The sequence below is a fragment of the Rattus norvegicus genome, chromosome 8 (assembly GCF_021556685.1).
Source record: "Rattus norvegicus strain SHRSP/BbbUtx chromosome 8, alternate assembly SHRSP_T2T, whole genome shotgun sequence".
NCBI lineage: Eukaryota > Metazoa > Chordata > Mammalia > Rodentia > Muridae > Rattus > Rattus norvegicus.
Window position 1 is genome coordinate 6939913 of NC_141541.1, and position 21890 is coordinate 6961802.

General features: G+C 34.1%; 1 protein-coding gene across 1 annotated transcript in view; it reads left to right on the forward strand.

The window, feature by feature from the left end:
• Gucy1a2 (guanylate cyclase 1 soluble subunit alpha 2) overlaps window positions 1-21654 on the forward strand; it is a 400211-nt gene extending 378557 nt beyond the window's left edge. The window contains 1 exon segment of the mRNA NM_023956.2: window positions 10434-21654. Coding sequence (NP_076446.1) covers window positions 10434-10641 — 208 coding nt within the window. The 3' untranslated portion in view covers window positions 10642-21654.
• Window positions 21655-21890: the final 236 nt, after the last annotated feature.

Genomic DNA, 21890 nt, shown 5'->3' on the forward strand with positions numbered 1-21890 from the left:
AACATATGGTCTGGCAGAAGCTGCTGTTGTAGGATTCTATTGGGCTATCTTCTCTCATGAGGATATTTTGGGAGCTGGCTCAACCTATCTTAGCCATAAGGTTCTTCAGCTGTGGCAGGCTAGGTGTCACTAGTAGTGCCCCACTAAGTTCTTGAGAGGGAGGTATGTATGAGCTTAGCAATGCTGCTGGAATTTCAGTGGTTACAAAGAATAGGATCACACCCATAGGCCACTTTCAGTGTTCTTACTGAAAGTTATCAGGAGAGGCTTAAGAGCATAGCAGTGTGAACATAGAAACCACTTCCAAAGTTTTGCCTTTATATCATTTTTAACTGGCTGTAACTTTTTGTTAGTGGGGCTCACAGTTTAGGACTGATTCAGTAATGTCAACACCACACTGTTGTTAGTTCTTAACATATCAAAGTCCTCTTTTGGAATTTGCTCCTATCTAAGCTGCCCTGGTTCACAGAACACTTTAGTAGAAAGAAACTTGCAAAAATACTTGTGTGTGTGTGTGTGTGTGTGTGTGTGTGTGTGTGTGTGCGCGCGCGCACGTGCGCGCGCTTTGACATGAAAAGAAAGCAACCAAACAAAACTAGCAAGAAATGACCACTGCATAAACAAACTCATAACACAAGCCACACATACCCACACACAAAATAAAACCTATAAAAATAATATAATATACTGGCCAAAGACCAGTATGATACCCCAAACAAGGCAATATGAAACAAATAGACTACAAAAATACCATTGAGTTCATTTTGTTTTGGCTATCTATCTATGGCTGGGCATCTTAATATTGTCAGTTCTTGGCTGACAGAGGCACACATATTTCTCAGTTTGCAACTAACATGGTCAGCCAAGGCTACACAAACAAATGCAAGGAAAAAAGGAAAGAAAAGAAATGGGCAATATATAGACAAAAATTTCATAAAAGGATAATTAATATGATTAATATTCTCATAGGTTTAAGATAGTAAAAATACAGCATAAATAAGAATGAAATAATCATCTAAGAATAATCCCCTAGAAAATAAAATATGTGGAATTTTCCAGTATATAGTGATGCAAGCAATCTTCCAGAAAATAATTTAATTGTAAAGGAAGAAAAACAAATTGGAAAATCAATTTACCTAGTTTAACACCTGATTAATCAGAACCCCACAAAAACAAAACAGAGAATAAAGATTAAATAATGAAAGAACAAACAAAAGTGTATCTTGCACTTAACTTTCACTAGTGGCCACTGTAGTGCAACTATTACTAGAGACACATGGTTGTTTCTTTCCATAATATAGAAACAGAAATGAAGATGAGAGAGTCTAGGGGAAAGCTCAAACCTCCTGGGTTAATAAACAGAGTAACATCCAATTTTGAAAAGTTAAATAGTGAAGGAAAATACTTTCTCTAAAAGAATTTAAAGTCTAATTGAATGGATCAAGTAGAAAGTAGAATGAAGCAGATATATTTCACTTCATGAGTATCACGATCCAAACCTTCTTTCTAGTCCTCAACTATGCCAATTTTATTCTTCTACTGCCTCCTGCTTTGGCATCAAATCCATTGCTTTATGACCAAGCATGGTAATGCTGCCTGGTAAACCAATCACTTGAAAGAAGAGGTACAGGATGAAAATTCAAGCCCACCCTCCACTGCCTAGTAAGATTCTATCTCACAAAACCCAGTAATATGACATACGCCTTAATGACTGACGTTGTTTGTCATGTATAGGGCTCCTTGGACATTCCTTAACATCCATGTTCCCTAAAAACCTTTAGTGAGATGGAAGAAAATTGATAATTACTTTTAAAGGCATTTAGGAATGTCACTATCTTCCAGCTTTATATGATGCACAGATTTTTCTAGTTGTTGAAATAAACTTAAAAATGATTTTTCTAGTTTTATGTGAACATTTCAAAAGAAATGTATATCCATGTAACCATTGACCTCCATTAGAATTTATAACTAGATTCATGCTTTGTCAATTGGATAAACCCAACCAATGAGATAACCGTAATGCAGAAAGACATTCTTTTTTTTTTTTGAAGTTGATGTTCATTTTTTACTATAATCTTAAATAATTACAAAAGACCTCTGTGTGGTTTTCCTAAACAAAACTCTACACATCCATCTTTCTTCCTTCCTTCTTCCTGCCTTCCTTCTTCCTTCCTTCTTCCTTCTTCCTTCCTTCCTTCTTCCTGCCTTCCTTCTTCCTGCCTTCTTCCTTCCTTCCTTCTTCCTTCTTCCTTCCTTCTTCCTTCTTTTTTTTTAAGGTTTATTTATTTAGGAAAAATCAAATAGTTATAATGAGAAAATGACAATTTTGATTCTAAATTAATTTGCATATTCAAGATTCCCGCGATTGGAGACCAAAGAAGAAAGTTAGATTAAAGATTAGCGTATTGGTTCTAGACTACTGAAAAACTAAATCATAGACGACATTTGATAGTTATGTAAACCTAAGTTTATGTATGTGTCATCTTTAAAAGTTTGACATACAGTATATGTTAATGGTTAATCTTAGATATTTTAATATATGTCAATTATTTAGGATATATTACAGTTAAGAATCATGACACCAGTTGCATTCTTTCTTTATAATAATCTTGCCTGTGGTTACCCTTGCCATCTGATACATAAGATAACTTTTTTTTTTAATTTAGAGAATACTTTATTAGTTTTTGTAATCAAACCCACGTATATAAGAACTTACATATTTAATACAGTGTGTTACCCCTGTACAAATGGAAAAAACTTAAGTTCAACATTTCTAGACCAATATGGCTGTTAATTTCTGTACAGTGCCAACTCAACACAGTAAACGGGGATACTTTTTTCCAAAGTTGACAGCACAGCTAAAGTTTCAAAAAATTCAAATTATATATCTCTATATATATATTTATATTTATATAAAAAGACCAATAATAGCAGTGTGTTATGCATCAACAGCAGCAACAGCTTTTCCAGGTTCTGCAGTCATCTGAACAAAACTGTAGAGAAATCCAGCATACTCCTTTAAAAAAAAAAAGGAAAAAAACAAAACCGGAGAAAACAGCACAGTTCTGTTACTCTTGTGGTACCTGGCACCATTTTTTTTTTTTTAAATTAGCTGCAGAAAGACATTCTTAACAAAAACATCAAAGTTCCTTCTAATGCCCTATAAGTTGACTTCTATTTCATGATATAATCAGAGGTAACCAGATATTGGTTCATAAAAATCAGTTATAACCGCTTGATGACTGGTGTCCTGATGACCTCAATAGTCTGAAAACCGAATGATTCTAAGTTTAAAGTCTAGAGAATGGAAGTTACTTAGTTTTATTTACTCCATGATCTCAAAGCATTATGAGATGTGTACATAGCAAGTAGTCACAGTATCTTCCTTAATTAGCAAGTAAATATATATATATATATATATATATATATATATATATATATATATATATAGTTGGGGGAAAATTCATACTAGAATGAAGATCAAGTGCTTACCTCTGCCCTATGAACATTCAACCTGTAAGTTAAGTATGCTACCTCCAATTTGGAAAAGGTAGGGTTCTTTTTTTTTTTTTAGCATAAAAAGCATTTATTACCAGGAACAAAAAGAACAGCACAAATAACTGTGGAAGGATCAGATTAACAATGTGGTAAGCGGGACTGGGGATTTAGCTCAGTGATAGAGCTTACCTAGGAAGCGCAAGGCCCTGGGTTTGGTCCCCAGCTCCGAAAAAAAAAGTGGTAAGCAAGGAAGATAAATTTGGAGTGGCAAATATTTCAATCTTAAGTAGTCTAAGGAGAAGAGGAAGGGGGTATGGGGGGGGCAGAGAAATATAGCCTTTGGCAGTGAAATAAATATTAATCTGCTCCAGCGGTACTGAAGAGATCAACCATTTCACTTGGAGTGCCACTGATACTGCTCAGATGCTAAAAACCCACAAGGAATCAACAGGCTGTATTCCATGAGTTCTGAAGTTTGCCGTGCCACTGGCCTAGGTAATCAGATCTTTGATTTCAGTTCCTCTAACACACAAAAGGTAGGGTTCTTAAGATTCCTCAATATGAGTCTATCTCTTTTTTAAAAATTAATACCCTGAATCTTGTATTAAAATGTAAATTTCTTTTAGACTATGTACTTAAGTATAAGCTTGAAACCCTGCTCCAAATGAGGATATACAATAGAGCACAAAACTTGGGAAAATTAAGGAAGAAAGTGTGAAAGCAAGATCTGAGGGAGGCAGAGACCAGCTTTATTTCTTCAATACTAAGGGTGTCATGTACTGATCCAAAACAGCAACAAATTTCAAAAATCTTCTTAAAAAAAATTCAAGCAAGGGAAAACACCTAACATCATCTGGGACCCTGGTGCATAGGGGCTCCCAGAGGAGGTGGCAAAGGCCCTCCTGGTTGCTGCCCTCACAAAGAACTCAAAAGCAACCCCCCATGAACAAACCCTTAGCCAGACTAACCAGAGGACACAGGGAGTGTGTACAAATTAACAAAATCAGAAATGAAAAGGGAGACATAACTACAGAATCAGAGGAAATTCAAAAAATCATCAGATCCTACTACAGAAGCCTATATTCAACAAAACTTGAAAATCTGCAGGAAATGGACAAGTTCCTAGACAGATACCAGGTACCAAAGTTAAATCAAGAACACATAAACCATTTAAACAACCCCACAACTCCTAAAAACAATATAAGCAATCATTAAAGGTCTCCCAACCACAAAGAACCCAGGTCCAGACGGGTGCAGTGCTTCACAGACGATCTCATACCAATACTACCCAAACTATTCCACAAAATTGAAACAGATGGAGCACTATTGAATTCCTTCTGTGAAGCCACAATTATTCTTATACCTAAACCACAAAAAAACCCAACAAAGAAAGAGAACTTCAGACTCTTATGAATATTGAAGCAAAAATACTCAATAAAATTCTGACAAACAGAATTCAAGAGCACATCAAGACAATCATTCATCATGATCAAGTAGGCTTCATCCCAGGCATGCAAGGATGGTTTAATATACGGAAAACCATCAACGTGACCCATTATATAAACAAACTGAAAGAACAAAACCCCATGATTATTTCATTAGATGCTGAGAAAGCATTTGACAAAATTCAACACCCCTTGAAGATAAAAGTCCTAGAAAGAACAGGAATTCAAGGCCCATACCTAAACATAGTAAAAGCCATATACAGCAAACCAGTCGCTATCATTAAACTAAATGGAGATAAACTTGAAGCAACCCCATTAAAATCAGGGATTAGACAAGGCTGCCCACTCTCTCCCTATTTATTCAATATGGTTCTTGAATTTCTAGCCAGAGCAATCAGACAACAAAAGGAGATGAAAGGAATACAGATCGGAAAAGAACAAGTCAAAATATCACTATTTGCAGATGATATGATAGTATATTTAAGTGATCCCAAAAGTTCCACCAGAGAACTACTAAAGCTGATAAACAACTTCAGCAAAGTGGCTGGGTATAAAATTAATTCACATAAATCAGTAGTCTTCCTCTACACAAAAGCGAAACAAGCTGAGAAAGTAAGTAGGGAAATGAGACCCTTCATAATAGTACCAAATAACAGAAAATACCTCTGTGCGACTTTAACCAAGCAAGTAAAAGATCTGTACAATAAGAACTTCAAGCCTCTGAAAAAAGAAATTGAAGAAGACCTCTGAAGATAGAAGGATCCCCCATGCTCATGGATTGGCAGGATTAATATAGTAAAAATGGCCATTTTACCAAAAGCGATCTACAGAGTCAATGCAATCCCCATCATAGGGAGACAAACAACCCTATTAAAAAATGGGCTTCACCTGGGTCCTGCTAAGACTGAACCCCCAGTGAACTAGACTATGCGGGGAGGGTGGCAATGGGGGGAGGTTTGGGAGGGGAACACCCACAAGGAAGGGGAGGGGGGAGGGTGATGTCTGTCCGGAAACCGGGAAAGGGAATAACACTTGAAATGTATATAAGAAATACTCAAGATAATAAAAAAAATAAAAAAAAAATAAAAAATTAAAAAAAATGGGCTTCAGAGCTAAACAAAGAATTCACAGCTGAGGAATGCCGAATGGCTTCTAAAGAAATGTTCAACATCTTTAGTCATAAGGGAAATGCAAGTCAAAACAACCCTGAGATTTCACCTCACACCAGTGAGAAAGACTAAGATCAAAAACTCAGGTGACAGCAAATGCTGGTGAAGATGTGGAGAAACAGGAACACTTCTCCATTGTTGGTGGGATTGCAGACTGGTACAACTATTCTGGAAATCAATCTGGAGGTTCCTCAGAAAATTGGACATTGAACTACCTGAGGACCCAGCTATACCTCTCTTGGGCATATACCCAAAAGATGCCCCAACATATAACAAAGACACATGCTCCACTGTGTTCATAGCAGCCTTTTTTATAATATCCAGAAGTTGGAAAGAACCCAGATGCACTTCAACAGAGGAATGGATACAGAAAATGTGGTACATCTACACAATGGAATATTACTCAACTATCAAAAACAATGACTTTATGAAATTCATAGGCAAATGGATGGAACTGGAAAATATCTTCCTGAGTGAGGTAACTCAATCACAGAAAAACACACTTGGTATGCACTCATTGGTAAGTGGCTATTATCCCAAATGCTTGAATTGCCCTAGATGCACAGAACACATGAAACTCAAGAGGGATGACCAAAATGCAAACGCTTCACTCATTCTTTAAAAGGGGAACCAAAATACCCTTGGCAGGGAATAGGGAGGCAATCTTTAGAACAGAGGCAGAAGGAACACCCATTCAGAGCCTGCCCCAAATGTGGCCCATACATATACAGCCACCCAATTAGATAAGATGGATGAAGCAAAGAAGTCCAGGCCTACAGGAACCGCATGTAGATCTCTTCTGAGAGACACAGCCAGAATACAGGAAATACATAGGCAAATGCCAGCAGCAAAGCACTGAACTGATAACAGGACCCTCGTTGAAGGAATCAGAGAAAGAACTGAAAAGCTTGAAGGGGCTCGAGACCCCATATGAACAACAATGCCAAGCAACTAGAGCTTCCAGGGACTAAGCCACTACCCAAAGACTATACATGGACTGACCCTGGGCTCCAACCTCATAGGTAGCAATGAATAGCCTAGTAAGAGCACCAGTGGAAGGGGAAGCCCTTGGTCCTGCCAAGACTGAAACCCCAGTGAACATGATTGTTGGGGGGAGGGCGGTAATGGGGGGAAGATGGGGAGGGGAACACCCAGATAGAAGCGGAGGGGGAGGGGTTAGGTGGATGTTGACCTGGAAACCGGGAAAAGGAATAACAATTGACATGTAAATAAGAGGTACTCAAGTTAATAAAGGAAAAACATTTTAAAAAAATTCAAGCAAAATCTCCTGATAGGCGAAGCAGTGATATACATGTATATCAGAATGTGTTCGGTTTCCAAATACTTATTACCAGTGTTTGTAAAAATTTCCCTTTGTCCATCAATCTGCTGAGATTTGTTTAGATTTATGTAGAATATATGTTACCTGATCTATCAATCCTGATGTACTGCTGAAGAAATGGATTTTTAGGAAGTGTATCCCAGATGTTTAGACATGTGCCTATTACTCTAGGGTGAATCAGAAGTTTTTGCATTACCTGTTTAAATTCCTAATTCCTATACACACATTTGGTCAATTATTTATTACCATGAGGGATAATATAGCCAGGCACACTGAGTGAAACATTATTGATGACCTCTTCCACAGATACCCTTAGTATGTCATCCAGAATGTTGTGCTGGGAGTCATTGAAAGACTACAAATTCCTGGCTCTCAAGGGAGATTGAATCAGGTTAACCTTATGTGCCAAGGCTTTCATTATTAAAATTTAAAACTCTGATCAGTTACTGATACCAAATTGTTTACTTGGACAAGAATAAAATCTCCCCAAAGCTGCTATCTCTCTGATTACTAGCATAGTACATGCTTAAAATATCAAGAGAGCAATGTGTTGTCAAGAGTTGCTTCCCAAAGAAAATGCAATGAATGCAAATGTTATGGTATCTGAAAAAGCTGTTGCTCTCTCCTTTTGGTATTTTATAAGCAGTTTCATAGATAAGCCACTTTTGTTCTCCATTATCAGAAAATATAAATTATAGTAAAATACAAAGAGCATAATAAGGCAAACAATAAAGTAGCAGTCACAACTAATTGTTAATTTGGGGCTTATGGGACATTTGAAAAGGATGGAGTTTTTCGTTGGGTGTTACCGTTGGTGATAGTGTATTTTTGTTGTTTTTGATTATTATTCTCAAATTCACATACTTCATCTTTCTTAATCTTGCATATTTATGATTTATTTGAATGATAGGTGTATTGTATTATATATGTCTATAAATTGCCTCTATTCCTATTACCATTATTCTCTTAATTCTATTAGCTTACACACAATATCCCCACTTTCCTATATTCAAAGGCATCTTTGTTATAAGCAGAATATCAGTATAGACTGATTGATGTCCCTGGTTGGTATACCATAAAACCAAAGCCTGCTTTACTTGAGTTTAATAAAATCATTTTGTGATTCACTGCTACATGAAATAACTAATTCAGGATTATTTTTAATGTGTTATTTCTGAAGTAATTCATTAGACATTGCTTGTAAGTGACTATCTATGTAAATACAAAGTAAACAAGCAGTGTCTGACTGTTCCCAATTTACCCACTGTACCTCAGTTTTGCCATTTTGTTGTAGAAAGTTATCTTACTTACAAGTTAGCCTTGTCAGCTTCAGTCCAATTCATCTTTACTTGTACTTAGCAGGTTACACTGGTCCTGCTGCTTCCTTCAGCAGAATACTCTACTTCTGAACTCACTTCCACTCTCCATAAACTTAACAGATAGGAGCATGTTCATCTTTAGGTTTGAATCAAATAGGACAGGCTCTTTATAGAATTGTAAAATATTAGAATGAGCCTCTCATCTTGAATGTATAGAACCATTATATTATATTTTAATTCATAATCAAAGTACTCATTTATCCTTTTACAAGCAAAATGCTACATTTATGGATTATGACATACAATCTGCTACTGATTTAATAATAATTAGATAATAGTTTTGCCTGTTAGGAACATTTGAAAATGATTCCTTTTACACTCCATCTGCTATATGATGTTAAGGAACTGCAATTAAAACTAACCTGATTTATGAATATGTATAGTCTTTATGAAAAAGATGACTTTACTTCTATAATATCTTTCAAATAAAATCTAAACTCTTTGTTTATGATTTCAAAATATATTCTAATATATTTGACCTTTGCCCCAAATTTCCCTGCCAATGTATTCTGCAGTGCTGTCCATCAAATGACCTGAAACCCATTTGTTTATCTCACAATGTTGTTTCTGACCTTCACCTTCCACATCCATTGCATGAAAATCTTGTCTCTTAAAATAACCTTTCAACTACAAATGCATTGTACCTCTCTCATTTCAAATTTTCCTTTTCTGGGATTTCTGGTATTTCTTTCATTTCTTTTGGTATTAAGAGTTCTTTGGATTTTTGGTTTTTTGTTTTGTTTGTTTTGTTATACTATCTGTTCTGTTTCACTATACTGTATTTCTAATTATTTCTGTAGGGTCTTCTTTTTCTTATTATTTATCTTTCCATTTTTATTTCTATTGATGAAACTATAATTTGCTTAACATGTGCTCACAGACGAGTATAGAGGATGGGTAGTTGGATCATATTAAGTCATTCATGAAGAATTATTGAATTAAATTGAACTCTTGGCTGATGTTTTTATATAGAGATATCAGACAGAACTTCCCATGGAATACAACAAATTTAAGGAAATTCACCTCTAGTGTTCCAATTCTGAAAAGAATTCTCTGAGTGAGACAGAAAAACATGAACCAAGATATTTGATTATATTTGATTGGAACCCATGTCTTGCTAGAAATCTGTTACCAAATATCATGGATACTTGGAGTTGTTACTTTGACAGATACCCAAGACTCATACTCAATGGATTTTGAAGATCCCATAAATTATAAAAAAGAAAATGTAGGCAAGTTTTCAAAACAGACCAGCTAAGTCCTAGATATTTGAAATAAAGCCTCATGTTTTCATTTTTCTTGGGCTTTTATTTTAGAAAAATTAAATTTAAATTTATATTTTCAGAAACTGCTATTTATGATAAAAAAAGAGACAACAACATATTTCAAATATCGTAAGTAGGCTTTTATACAATTGTTATACCAGGAAGCAATCTGTCCTATGTAATAGCACTTCCTAGTATTTGAAGTGATGTGACTATCACTTGTTCAAAGACATAAAGTGTTAACTTGAGAATAGATTCCTAAGCCCTTAGATAGTTTGTTCATTCAGTCCCTTTTCTTCTGCTATTTTATTCACATTATTTACATTTTTTCTTAGATTACTAAAACGAGAAGACAGTTTCACATTTATTCCTCGTTCTCGTGAAGAACTTCCAGACAACTTTCCAAAGGAAATCCCTGGGGTCTGCTATTTCCTGGAGTTAAGGACTGGCCCAAAGCCACCAAAGCCATCCCTGTCTTCATCGAGAATAAAAAAGGTTTCCTACAATATTGGCACGATGTTCCTCCGGGAAACTAGCCTCTGAGATTTGCTGCAGATCAGAGACTCCTCCAAAAAGCACAAGCCCAGAAATTGGTCCTGATGAGGAAGGAAGAAGCTATTTCTCTTCGGATGCTCCCTGTAAGAACATATAGTAGTTTTTGCGTAATAATCCTTGAAATGGTGAATGACTGCTGTCAATTAAAAAAAAAAGCTGAATGGTAGAAGGGAAAAGTAAAATGTGTCCATTTCATATGAGTGTTTCTGATCATATATATTTTATTTAAAAGTACAAGCAATCAAAAGTAACCGATCTGTAGAGCCACAGTTTCTTGTTCGTCAGCCATGCAGGTTTCTCTCCCTATATATTTGTACCACTTTTGAAAGCCAGTTTTAAATATGTCTTCCTACATTTACTGAATTGATAGGTAAGGAATATTTCTCTAATTTTCTTTTCCTGAAAATGTGATATATATATATATATATATATATATATATATATATATTCATGATATCATGGCAGTATGGTTAAACTTCCAAGCAGGAACAACTACTATAACTCAGCAAAATATTTTAGGGATATTACCTATTTTTATATGTCTATATCTTCTTCTAGATAATTGCATTTCACATTTAGATATTTAGAGTGTGCTTTGTTGGTATATTGTGTGATGTTAACCTACTAATCTAATATAGTTTCACTTATTTAGTGAGATTAGTGCTTGAGCTGAGAGTATGTATAACTAAGGATATCCAGCTGTTGAGGAACACATGTATGCTTAGTAAATATACTTTTTAGATTTGCTTAATGTAGTTTGGATACAGAAGAAATGGAATTTTCTAGTAGAAGGTAAACCTTTAACTAAGATGCTGGAAAGATTTTTTTTTTAAATCTTCAAACGCATACCAGTTAAAACAAAACACATTTTTTTAACAAAACATTTGTAAAACTGGGTCCTTTTCACATTAAAACTTAGGAATGTAGGTGGTGTTTGCAACCCTAAGTGACTGTGTAATCAATATCGTCTCACAAAATGATGTAGTAGAAACTGCCCTTCCTGTCTCTGACCTATGCCTTCAAAGAAGTTACTGCCACACTCTGAAGCAAATTCTTATACCAGTGTTACTGACTAATGTCTGTCAGGAAATTTTGCTAAGAATGTTGTTTCTTATTGCCTGACAACAAAGCAAAGAAAAGCTCTGGATTTCATGCCTTTGGGATTCTAAAAAAGTATAGTCTTCAGAAGTTTTGTTGAAACAGCTTCTAATGTAGCGAAACACCTCATGAGCACTGGTATAGGCCTAACCTGCAGATTCCACTAACACCATATATACACAGGTAGCATTCACTGCATGATTTACTAAATTAAGGGACTGCTACCAATAGCCAACACTGCATGAAAACAACCTTTACAGGCTCACACTGAAATTAGGAGTATACAGTGTGGTCAGAATTTTCATAGTTTGTATTTTCCAGTATGTATTCCCACTGGTAGCTATGTTTAGTGGACACGATGTATTTTTCTTTTTCAGGGATTTGGGCCTGCATTAAACACTATATGACACAACTTACATAAGATATATATTAATTCTCAAAGTCATCTGTGATGGTTAATTATTGCTCTCTAAGTATATGACTTAGAAACATTTAAATTAGGCAAAGTACTTGTTATAATTATGATCTCTTTCTAATTTTAGTTGTGTTCTCATCCTGGTGTAATTGAAATACTAGCTCAACATTCTTTACATGGAGAAGGCAATATATACATATATATTTTTTCCCCAGGATCTAAGCTGTTACCTGGCCCCTTTGTTGCTAGGCATAGTTCTCTGTTTTTTACAACACGCAGAGAGAGAGCCTGGGTATTCCTAGGCAGCTTTGTAGCCCAAGGGTGGTGTACCCTCAACAGAGTAATAAATAGCTTTCAAAAAACTTGAGTATTAGCTAACCTCCTCCACAGTAGAAATGAATAGGAAGTGTAGTGAATGTAGATAGAATAAGCTGGAAATACATAGTAGTCATGGTCATATTCAAAATACACACATGAAAAAAATGCCTGAAGAAAGCTCACAGTCTCTTTACTATTGAGGAACACAGAAAGACAACCATGTTTACAACGGTCATTTATATCTATTATGTGCAGTAACTATGTTTATTATGATATATTCAATTATCTCATACTCAATAAACATGTTCTATAACCATAACATTGAAAATAAATTCCAGGAGCTATTCAATATATCTCTCTATATTTAAAAAAATACATGAAAATGTGTACACCCATACCCACACACTCATGTGTGTGTGTGTGTGTATGTGTATGTGTGTGTGTGTTATCTTTTAAAATCCACTCTATTATTCAGTTATTGTTTATAAAGCTCAAGAGAAGAATTTGCTCATTTATTCTTAGATTTTAAAACCATCACAAACTCTGTATTTGGTTATATTATTTTACATAGAGAGGAAATAGCCATTCCACTGTCAGAAATGTCATTTTAAGAATATTGCACAAATTATTATATATCACTGACAGGAAGCTATATTCTTCAAACACTATAATCTATATTTCTGAAGACAGTCTGAGGAAGCAGTCTAATGTCTTATGAGTTTTCCAGATTGTTTCAAATGACCATGGCTCTTTATTGCTATATGTGCTTGTAAGATACTCTGAAAAGAATGTTCCTTTGTCTGCAGTCGTAGAAGGGAGAAGCTATGGAATTTATGCTTCCATTTTCCTACACAGCAGAGTTCATATGTTGAACCTTAAGAATCTTGGCTGCAAATATGTCACAGTACTTTGAATCTGTTGACTAATGTCTATTACTTTCATATACTTAATACCACTTAGGAACGGTATACCTTTTAGTGTGTCAGGTTGAAAGAAATTTAGGAAAGTATCCACAGAAACCAAGTGCTTACAAATTGGTGTAATATGTTTAGCTCACTGCAAAATGAATGATTTCAAATGTAACATGACATGGATAACTTACCTTTTTGAATGTTGGGTCATGTAGTTAAGATATCAAAGGAACTTTGCAACTAATCAACTAACACCACTGACTAAAAGGTCATTTGATGAGGAGAACATTGTCATCAGCAAGTAACTCAATAATATAGCATAGTTATAATCTTCATATATTTGTATGGAGCATCTTCTGGACTTGAATAAATAGGCAATGGTGGCCACAATGAAAGAGTAAGATGTCTCAGAAACATGGCTGGAATTTAGCTTTGTCATCTTGTGAAGGTAAACTGTGACCTAATTTTGTATTATCTACCTCTGTATGCATATTCTCTATTGTTTATTAGACTAGTTGTGGTTTCTCTTTCAATACCTTGTTTTATGTAGAACCCAGTGAGCAGTGACCCATGTTTTTGACACCAAACCTGATATATAAAACTGGAGAATTAGTCAATGGATCTAGCACATAATAGTTCTTACATTCTCTAATTTTTCCCTCTTGTATAATGACCATGACATGAGGATAGAGAAAAATATTCAGAAGTGTGAAAGTTTATTTCTTTTTAAGGAAAGAAAAACACGACATTAAATGAGTTAAAATCTAATTCTCAAATGCAGCAATCCTTTGAAACTTGTAAATTTCTCTAAAGAGTTCTACCAATAAAGTAAAAGTAAACAGAAACAAAATGCAAAGACAGAGTGGTGTTGCTGCGGACTGAAAAGTAGGTCTAAAGGTGTGCAGTGTTAAGAGGACTTGGAGATTTTGGCCATCACCATTGCCAGTTTATTCAGTTTGCCACTGGCTGAAATGGGTGTTGTACATACATAGCATAGAACATAAACATTGGCAAAGGTTTCTGTATTATTGTCTTTTAAGCAAAACATTGGTTATCCCTTCCTCACCCATTCTTATTCTGTGTACTCATCAGATATTATCTCAACTCCTCAAGCCCAGCTTCCATAAAACATCATTTCTTCTTTACTTCTGAAGCAGACTTAATACACATATAAGCATGTTAAATGATGAAACAAAATTCATGCTAAGTAAGTAAAATGCCCTTAGTGGCAAATGAAGAACAGCTTCTGATACTCCATGTAGATTAACATAATCTTGTTAGAGACTACTGAAATAGTGTGCAATAGTTCTTCATCACACTTGATTCAAAAAACTAACTGCTAGTGTTCTGCTTTCTTTGTTTCTTTTTTGTTCTCCCTTTCCTTTCATTGTAAAAAAGACATTGATATATTTATAGGACAAGAAAAATCACTATTGACCACACCCTGTCTGTCTTAAAAAGTAATAAATCTCATGTGTTATGTGCACATATGCATATGGTCATTTTTTCTAAAAGAAGATCATTTGAGAAGGACTTGAGCATGTGTGGGAGTAGTTTGTCTTTCTTCTGATATGTTGTATATCCGTATCATATTTTCAGTCAAGTACTTCATTGCTCTCCCCTGTTATCCTAGTTTAATGATTCACTTTGACTGTCTAAAAGTAGCTGACTGACTCCATAATAATTACCTAAGAAGTTTTAGGAATGTGAAATTTCCTTCAGTAGGTTACAGAGGTAGGGCCCAGGAATCCGAGTTTAGGAAACCACTCTGGGTTATAATGCATATAGCCCAATGTGGAGATTATGGAAGAACACGCTTACAATCTCAATGAGTTGAAGGTAATACAAGGTGACTAAGATAGCAATATATTATTTCATTTATAGTTATTTTTAATATTTAAGCACTCGGTGCTTCTTATCATTGTTTCCATCATAAATTTTAATTTTATTTTTGGTTTCAAATGCTTAGTATGCTTTCACAACATGAATCTTCAAATTTATTAGTGATAGAAGTCAACACTAATAAGCATGAGGAATGAATACTGCTCCCTATAAGATTATTAGGCATATTAGCTATTTTCTTAGTTACTGACGAAGCTGTTCAATACACTTCCTGACCCTCACCACTGAGCTAACAAAGTACATTTTGGACATAAGTAAGTATTAAAATGATAACCTACCTTCAGAATGCTACTATGATCTATGTTATAAAGAGACACAAAGCTAATACTTAATGCCTCATCTCACTGTGTATATTACACATTTCTCTCAAAGCAATTTCTTAGCAATACTTTACAACAATCGTTTAAGCAATAATTTAAGCCATGGTAATGATGCCATATATAATGCACATCTGTGCATTTTACCCAGCCTTTAGAGGAATAGAGACATGGTTTCCAGTAGCAATAATACAGATGGTTTGAAATTTTTAAAGTTATTTGTTGTTTCACAGCAAAATGATCAGCAAGGGACCAATTGTATTTAAAAACTGATCAAATGATACACAAATCCATCTCAAAACTCACTAATTTGTAAACATGTAACTAGTGTGTTTACATCAGTGTATGTCTGATATATAATTAACAACTATTCGTATTACTTTAATTTCTATTGCTCTCAAAGGCATTTGTGTACTATTGGTAAACTTGCTCAAATCTTTAGATCTTTGTAGTTTGTTACAGCAAGCAACAAAGATGAATAAATGGAAGTCAATTGTAAGTTGGAAGACCTGATTGAGAAAGTGAACTTTGATAAAAATATATGTGATTCTTTGGTGGCTTTATAAGCTCTTGAAAGATTTAAGATAAAAGAGCAAAGAGATTTGTAAAGGAATAGAGATTGTTAGAAGAAAGTGTTAAAGAACATGCAGCTTCTATTGTATACACATTTGATTTCATTAATAGCAGATAACCTTTTTGCTATGTGTTACTTTTGTGGTTTTTGCTTGTTTTGTTGGTTTGGTCTTTTTGTTCTGTTTTATTTGAGAAAAAATTCCAAACCATCCATTTCCAATCGTCTGATGAGATCGTGTCAGCATAGCAGCAGCTGTGAGGCTCAGTAAAACTTTAACTAGAAGCTCACAGAGCTATAAATAGCAAGTCTCTGAAGGTGGTAGATGGAAAGAGTCTGGGTTATAGTGATGAAAAATAAATAGAAATGTCAGAAAATCTGGATTTACAAAACAAAGAGGGCCAAACATTGATTCTGCCTTATGTTACAGAAAAGCCTACTGAAATTAGCACAGGACAGATAGTGTACAGAGGAAATTAAATACAACATATTCATCTCTCTTTACTCATATTTAGCCGAACTGACACTCACTAACAAAATGGTTTTGCACTGTGCACTTCTCCCACCCCTGATCTAGGAATGATAAGTATTTCTTATTGTGAACTTGAATCACAAAGTCTGGAAAACATTTTATGTCCTAAAAGCTTGTGCCATAACATTTTGAGGATATTTCATATTCCATACTTCATATTTTCTAAATTTGCACTCAACTAACAAAACAAGTACTCAGCTTCTGAAAGGTAAATGGCCTAGGTATATCCAAGACTGCCCTTCTCTTGTAGGAAGCTCCAGAGAACTAGAGATAAGAAACCAAGACCATTGGGAGTGTTCAGAGGAGAAATGAAGGTGTTCTCTTTGCCTTGTAACATTGAAAGCAGCTGAATATTCTGCCATTATCACTCAGAGATTTCTCACTTACTTGTAACTTAGTATTTCATGCAGAATTCATTTAGGGCAAAAATTTTAGCAAGTAAGTTTCCTCCTATTTTTAACTAGAATCATTATTCTTAGAAAAAACAATTATACCATGTCAGTTTACTTCTATATAAACTTCAAAGTTGTTACGGTTTGAAAAAGTGTTTCATAAAATGCATCAAGAGCTTTAGCAACGAGAAACTAATTCAGTGGCTTTGTCCCTCAGATTTTATCCTGTGGTGATAGCATTTAATCATGAATTAATTATATTTCAGTGATTGCTATTTTTCCAAGTTTTCTATGTTACCAAAATGGGTTATAGAGTTGTTATAAATAAGAACTTAAGATTGTGGCATTGAATCATATTTCCCTGATTGAACAATATTATCATGTTTAAAATATTAAACTATTTCAGAGATTGATAATAAAAGTCAAAAGTAGTGTGTTCAGGCTCCTTCAAATTAAGGCATTGAGTAAGGTACCTTAGTGGTCTAGATAATGTACATTTAGAGTCGTCTAAAGCAATTCTGTGGAAATTTGAAAAAAATTCTTGAACGTTTGTGTATAGATAATGATGAGATAGCAGTCATAATTAACAGGCCTATCCTTTTTTATTAGTTTCAGGTGTGTCATCATAACTTGCAAAATTCATTTACGTGATTTCATGACCTGAAATAATGGTTACCTCTTGCTTTTACTTTTGATCCTTAAAACAATTTTTTTCTGTCTGTGAAATACAGATTATTATTTGGCCATAAATTTTTTCTTCTTTTTGAGTGTATATGAAATATTTAGCTGACTTCAGCAGGAGGAAAGGAAAGAGTAAGAAAAAGCTCCTCCTATAGGGAGTACAAAGGAAAAACATTATTTGCTTAGATAAAAAATATGTCTGTAGTCCATCTTTGTTAACCTAAGAGATAGCTGAAAGTATTGATATGGATATGCTATTGCAGATTTTTTAAATCACAGTATTTATATTCAACAAACTGTGATACTGAATGATAGGTCCACCAAATAAAATTCAGCAAGTCGAAGCTTTAGAAAACCAACAAGGAACTTAATAAAACTCTTAATTAGAATGACTATTTAAAGGAACAATGACAGAAAATATTCATCATACATATCCACCAAAGCAGAATTTGCTTCTGTTTGGAAAATTTAGTACTATGTCTTCAATCAATCAGTATTTGCTATATGACAAATTAATCTGTCGCATAGCCTTTATGCTAATGAGAAGCCAGGTAGGAATTCAAATATCACTTGTATCAGCTTCAGTTATGTCTTAAATATGATCGGTCTGGCATCATTTCTAAATAAAAGTCTAATGAATGCATTATATGTATAGAGCCTATGGAGGGCAAATTAATCAGGCCTTTAAATATGTTGGCATTTTAAACTCCTCTATGATCCTCATTCCTTTTTAACTCCAGTACTTCCATTCTTTTAAATTTCCCTTTAATCTGTCTTTTTGGGCTCTATTTCTTCATAGCTCTTATAAAGTATATGGCGATGGTATTTTATTCTTTGGACTGAGGCTTTTCTTTTCACATTCACAGGACTAAACACTGTAGAGCTGTAGAGCTGTAAGGTGAGCAGGAAAAGGTTAGAGCTTAGTAGAGATCCTGGGAAGAGAAGTGACTTTGACTTTGGACCTTGGCTGCTAAAGGTTTTGTCATACAAGAAAGAGAAAGTGGATCTATGCAAACATCTTTGTTGTCTCCTGGGAAGTACCAGAATCAACATTTTAAAGCTCCTGCCCATTGTCCCTGCAAGTCTTCATTTAGAAAATCCTCTTCTAGATAAATCTTCACCTTTTTCATTAGATTTGAGAATCACACTGGTAAAGATTGGGATAGAAAAGCTTTTTCTGAAATCTGCTTTTAGAATGATAGGTACAGTAAATGCAAATTGATTTCACCTGACCTTTAGGTGTAAGGGATACACTGCCAAACATCTTGGATACTGTTACATGAGGCAAATAGTCCTGTTATAGATTTTCTAGATCGTGGAGTGTCTGACAACATTCAACATAGTATTTCTATCTACCTTACCAAAGAAGCATTTTTAACCCATTTTCAAGTAACTTTTTAAGCAGTTTTGAATTCTTTGCCAAAATTAATGAATTGCCATGGTCCGAAATAAAAAAGACCTAATTTTGATGTTTTATATTGCTATAACAAGGGATCAATCATTTATAAATTTCAATCCAAAGCCATTTATTTTTTCAGGGAAAATTAGATGATGTCTAGCAAACTATTTGGTTTGTAAAAGAAAATAATTCAAATATCTTAAGTGTACTAAAGAAAAAGGCAAAAATGGAATCTTAGGAAACACACCCAAAATTTTAGTTTTCTCCAATTGAAGTGTTGTCTTACACATTTATGTCACTATATAAATATTATACTCAACATCCATAGAATACTTTTCTTTGTGTTCTCTACTGATGTATAAGTATTATTTTTTCTCTTTAAAAAGAGAATAAAACATTGTATACATGGTATTGCTGATCCTGGGGATATAATAAGGGGCCATGTGCATGCTAGATAAGTGCCCCATCTGGAAGCTGCCTTCCCTTCTGCAACCTTTTATTTTTCAGTTCCTATTTCTAATTATATTCTTTGGTATACATCAGAAGTTTTAAATTCAGATCACAAGAAAAGAAGTACATAAATTCCAAAAAATTAACACCCCCAAACAGCAATACCTTTCTTTGTCATCTTCTATTTATTCCATTCTTTATTCTGACTTTGTGAGATAGGTGGATAGTCAACATCTAAATTGAAACTTAAGTGGGCACTGACTGTATTTTCCTATGATTTTCCTAATTAAGTATAGCCAATCTTAGGACTTAATCAGATGAATAAATGAGTAACTGTAATTAAAATGAATATTAAAATAAGTTTTAAATATTCTTACCATTTTATTTACTTAAGAAATAGTTTTAAAGTGAATTTTAAATGGGAAAATATATATAATGCAAAGGAGAAATTAAGCTGTGAGCCAAAGCCACTTTTTTCTCCCTGTGAATTTTTTCTGTCTACTGAAAATCAATTTCTAAGATTCCAGTGAACAAAACCTACATGCTAGTGACCACAGACTTTCGAGCAACAGCTACTTTATTAAGAAATCTAGTCCTGATGTTACAGCTGGCAGGAAGTAAAAAATTCAGAAGGATTTGAGGGAAAATAGTCCATGAAGAAAAATGTTCCTTCCTTCCTTCCTTCCTTCCTTCCTTCCTTCCTTTCTTTTTCTTTTATAATTTAAGTTGAACAAATAATTTGTTTAACTTACAAAAGAACAATAAAATCCTCATAGAAGTTTGTCTTGGAAAATATTAAGTATATAAATGTATAGCTTCTGACACCTATACTACACTTTCAGTAATCAACTGACTAACCTTTCTAATTATGCTTTTAAATCATACAAATTAAGTGCATTCAGAAATACATATCATTCCTCATTCCAAAATCAACCTATCTGAATCAGACTGTTTAACTGTGAGTTGCCATTGTACAAAACCAAAGGGCCCCAATTCCCAAGCACTGCTTTAAATATAAAATTTACCCTGCTCTTTTGAGTGCATATGATCAACACAGACAACATTCAGCACGGTTTAGGAATGACTAGGTTCCTCATGCCATCATAAAGGCATAATTATGATGTACTAGACTTCCATTAGTGTCCTTTGCATGAGGTAGTTTTTACTTACACAGATACCTGCGTTATTTTAACAGTTTGGTCTATTTCTTGAAATCTGATAAGACTAAATTTTGGCTTGGCTTGTTGCAAATATTTTATATATATATATATACATATATATATATACACACATATATATAATTATATAATATATGCTATTTTACTAAGAGATTATACTTTGTGGTCCTTTCTTTTAAAAATAAATCTAGTTGTCCCCAAATTAAACTATAATATCATCAAATAATACCAAGTAAATATATTATAATAAATTTAAGGCATGGTTAATTACACATATTTTGAAATGCCAAGCTATTTTTTTATTTTTAATGAATGCATCTGTTAAACCTGTGCCATTATCCTTTTAAATTTTAATTTGGTGATTTGAGTTATATTTTACATTATTTTACATGATAGTACAGGTTTTGAGAAAAAACCTGATTAAAATGATCAAGTATGCCTCATTTCGCTAGAATTTTAAGAATAATATCTGTAAATTTGTGGAAATATTTTAGGAAGTATAAACATCCACCATACTTCTTTGTTTTTATGTAGCATGACTTTTTTTACCTGTTTGTTTATTTTACTTGTAATTATCCTAAATTATACACAGTGTACATACTCTGTATCATGAAACAGCAGTCATTGTTATGTGAAGACTGCAGAATCAGGTGAATTTGTACATGGAAAAATGATTGATGGGCACCTGGGATCCTTCTAAAACAAAGTGGAAATTAAAGTGGTGTGTTATATTTACATAATTCATTGCAGAGCTGCTTAAATTATGCATTATTTATGTTAAAAGATCAAACTGTTACTTATCACGTATTTAAATCAATAAATTATACCAACAAAAAAGTCTACTGACTCTTCCTTAAACTGTTATTACTACCCATACTTCAAGTGACTGAGGAAGTGACTAAGTAAGAGGTGAAAACTGAGACTAGAAATAACTGAGAGGAGTGCTCACAGGATGGTATTTACAATGCTGATGGTGTAGCTGAAGACACTGTCTTTGTTCTGGTTAGTTTCTTCTTATTTTTATAATATAAATTTTTCCTAATTCTGTTACAAAAACAAATAATTCTATGGTA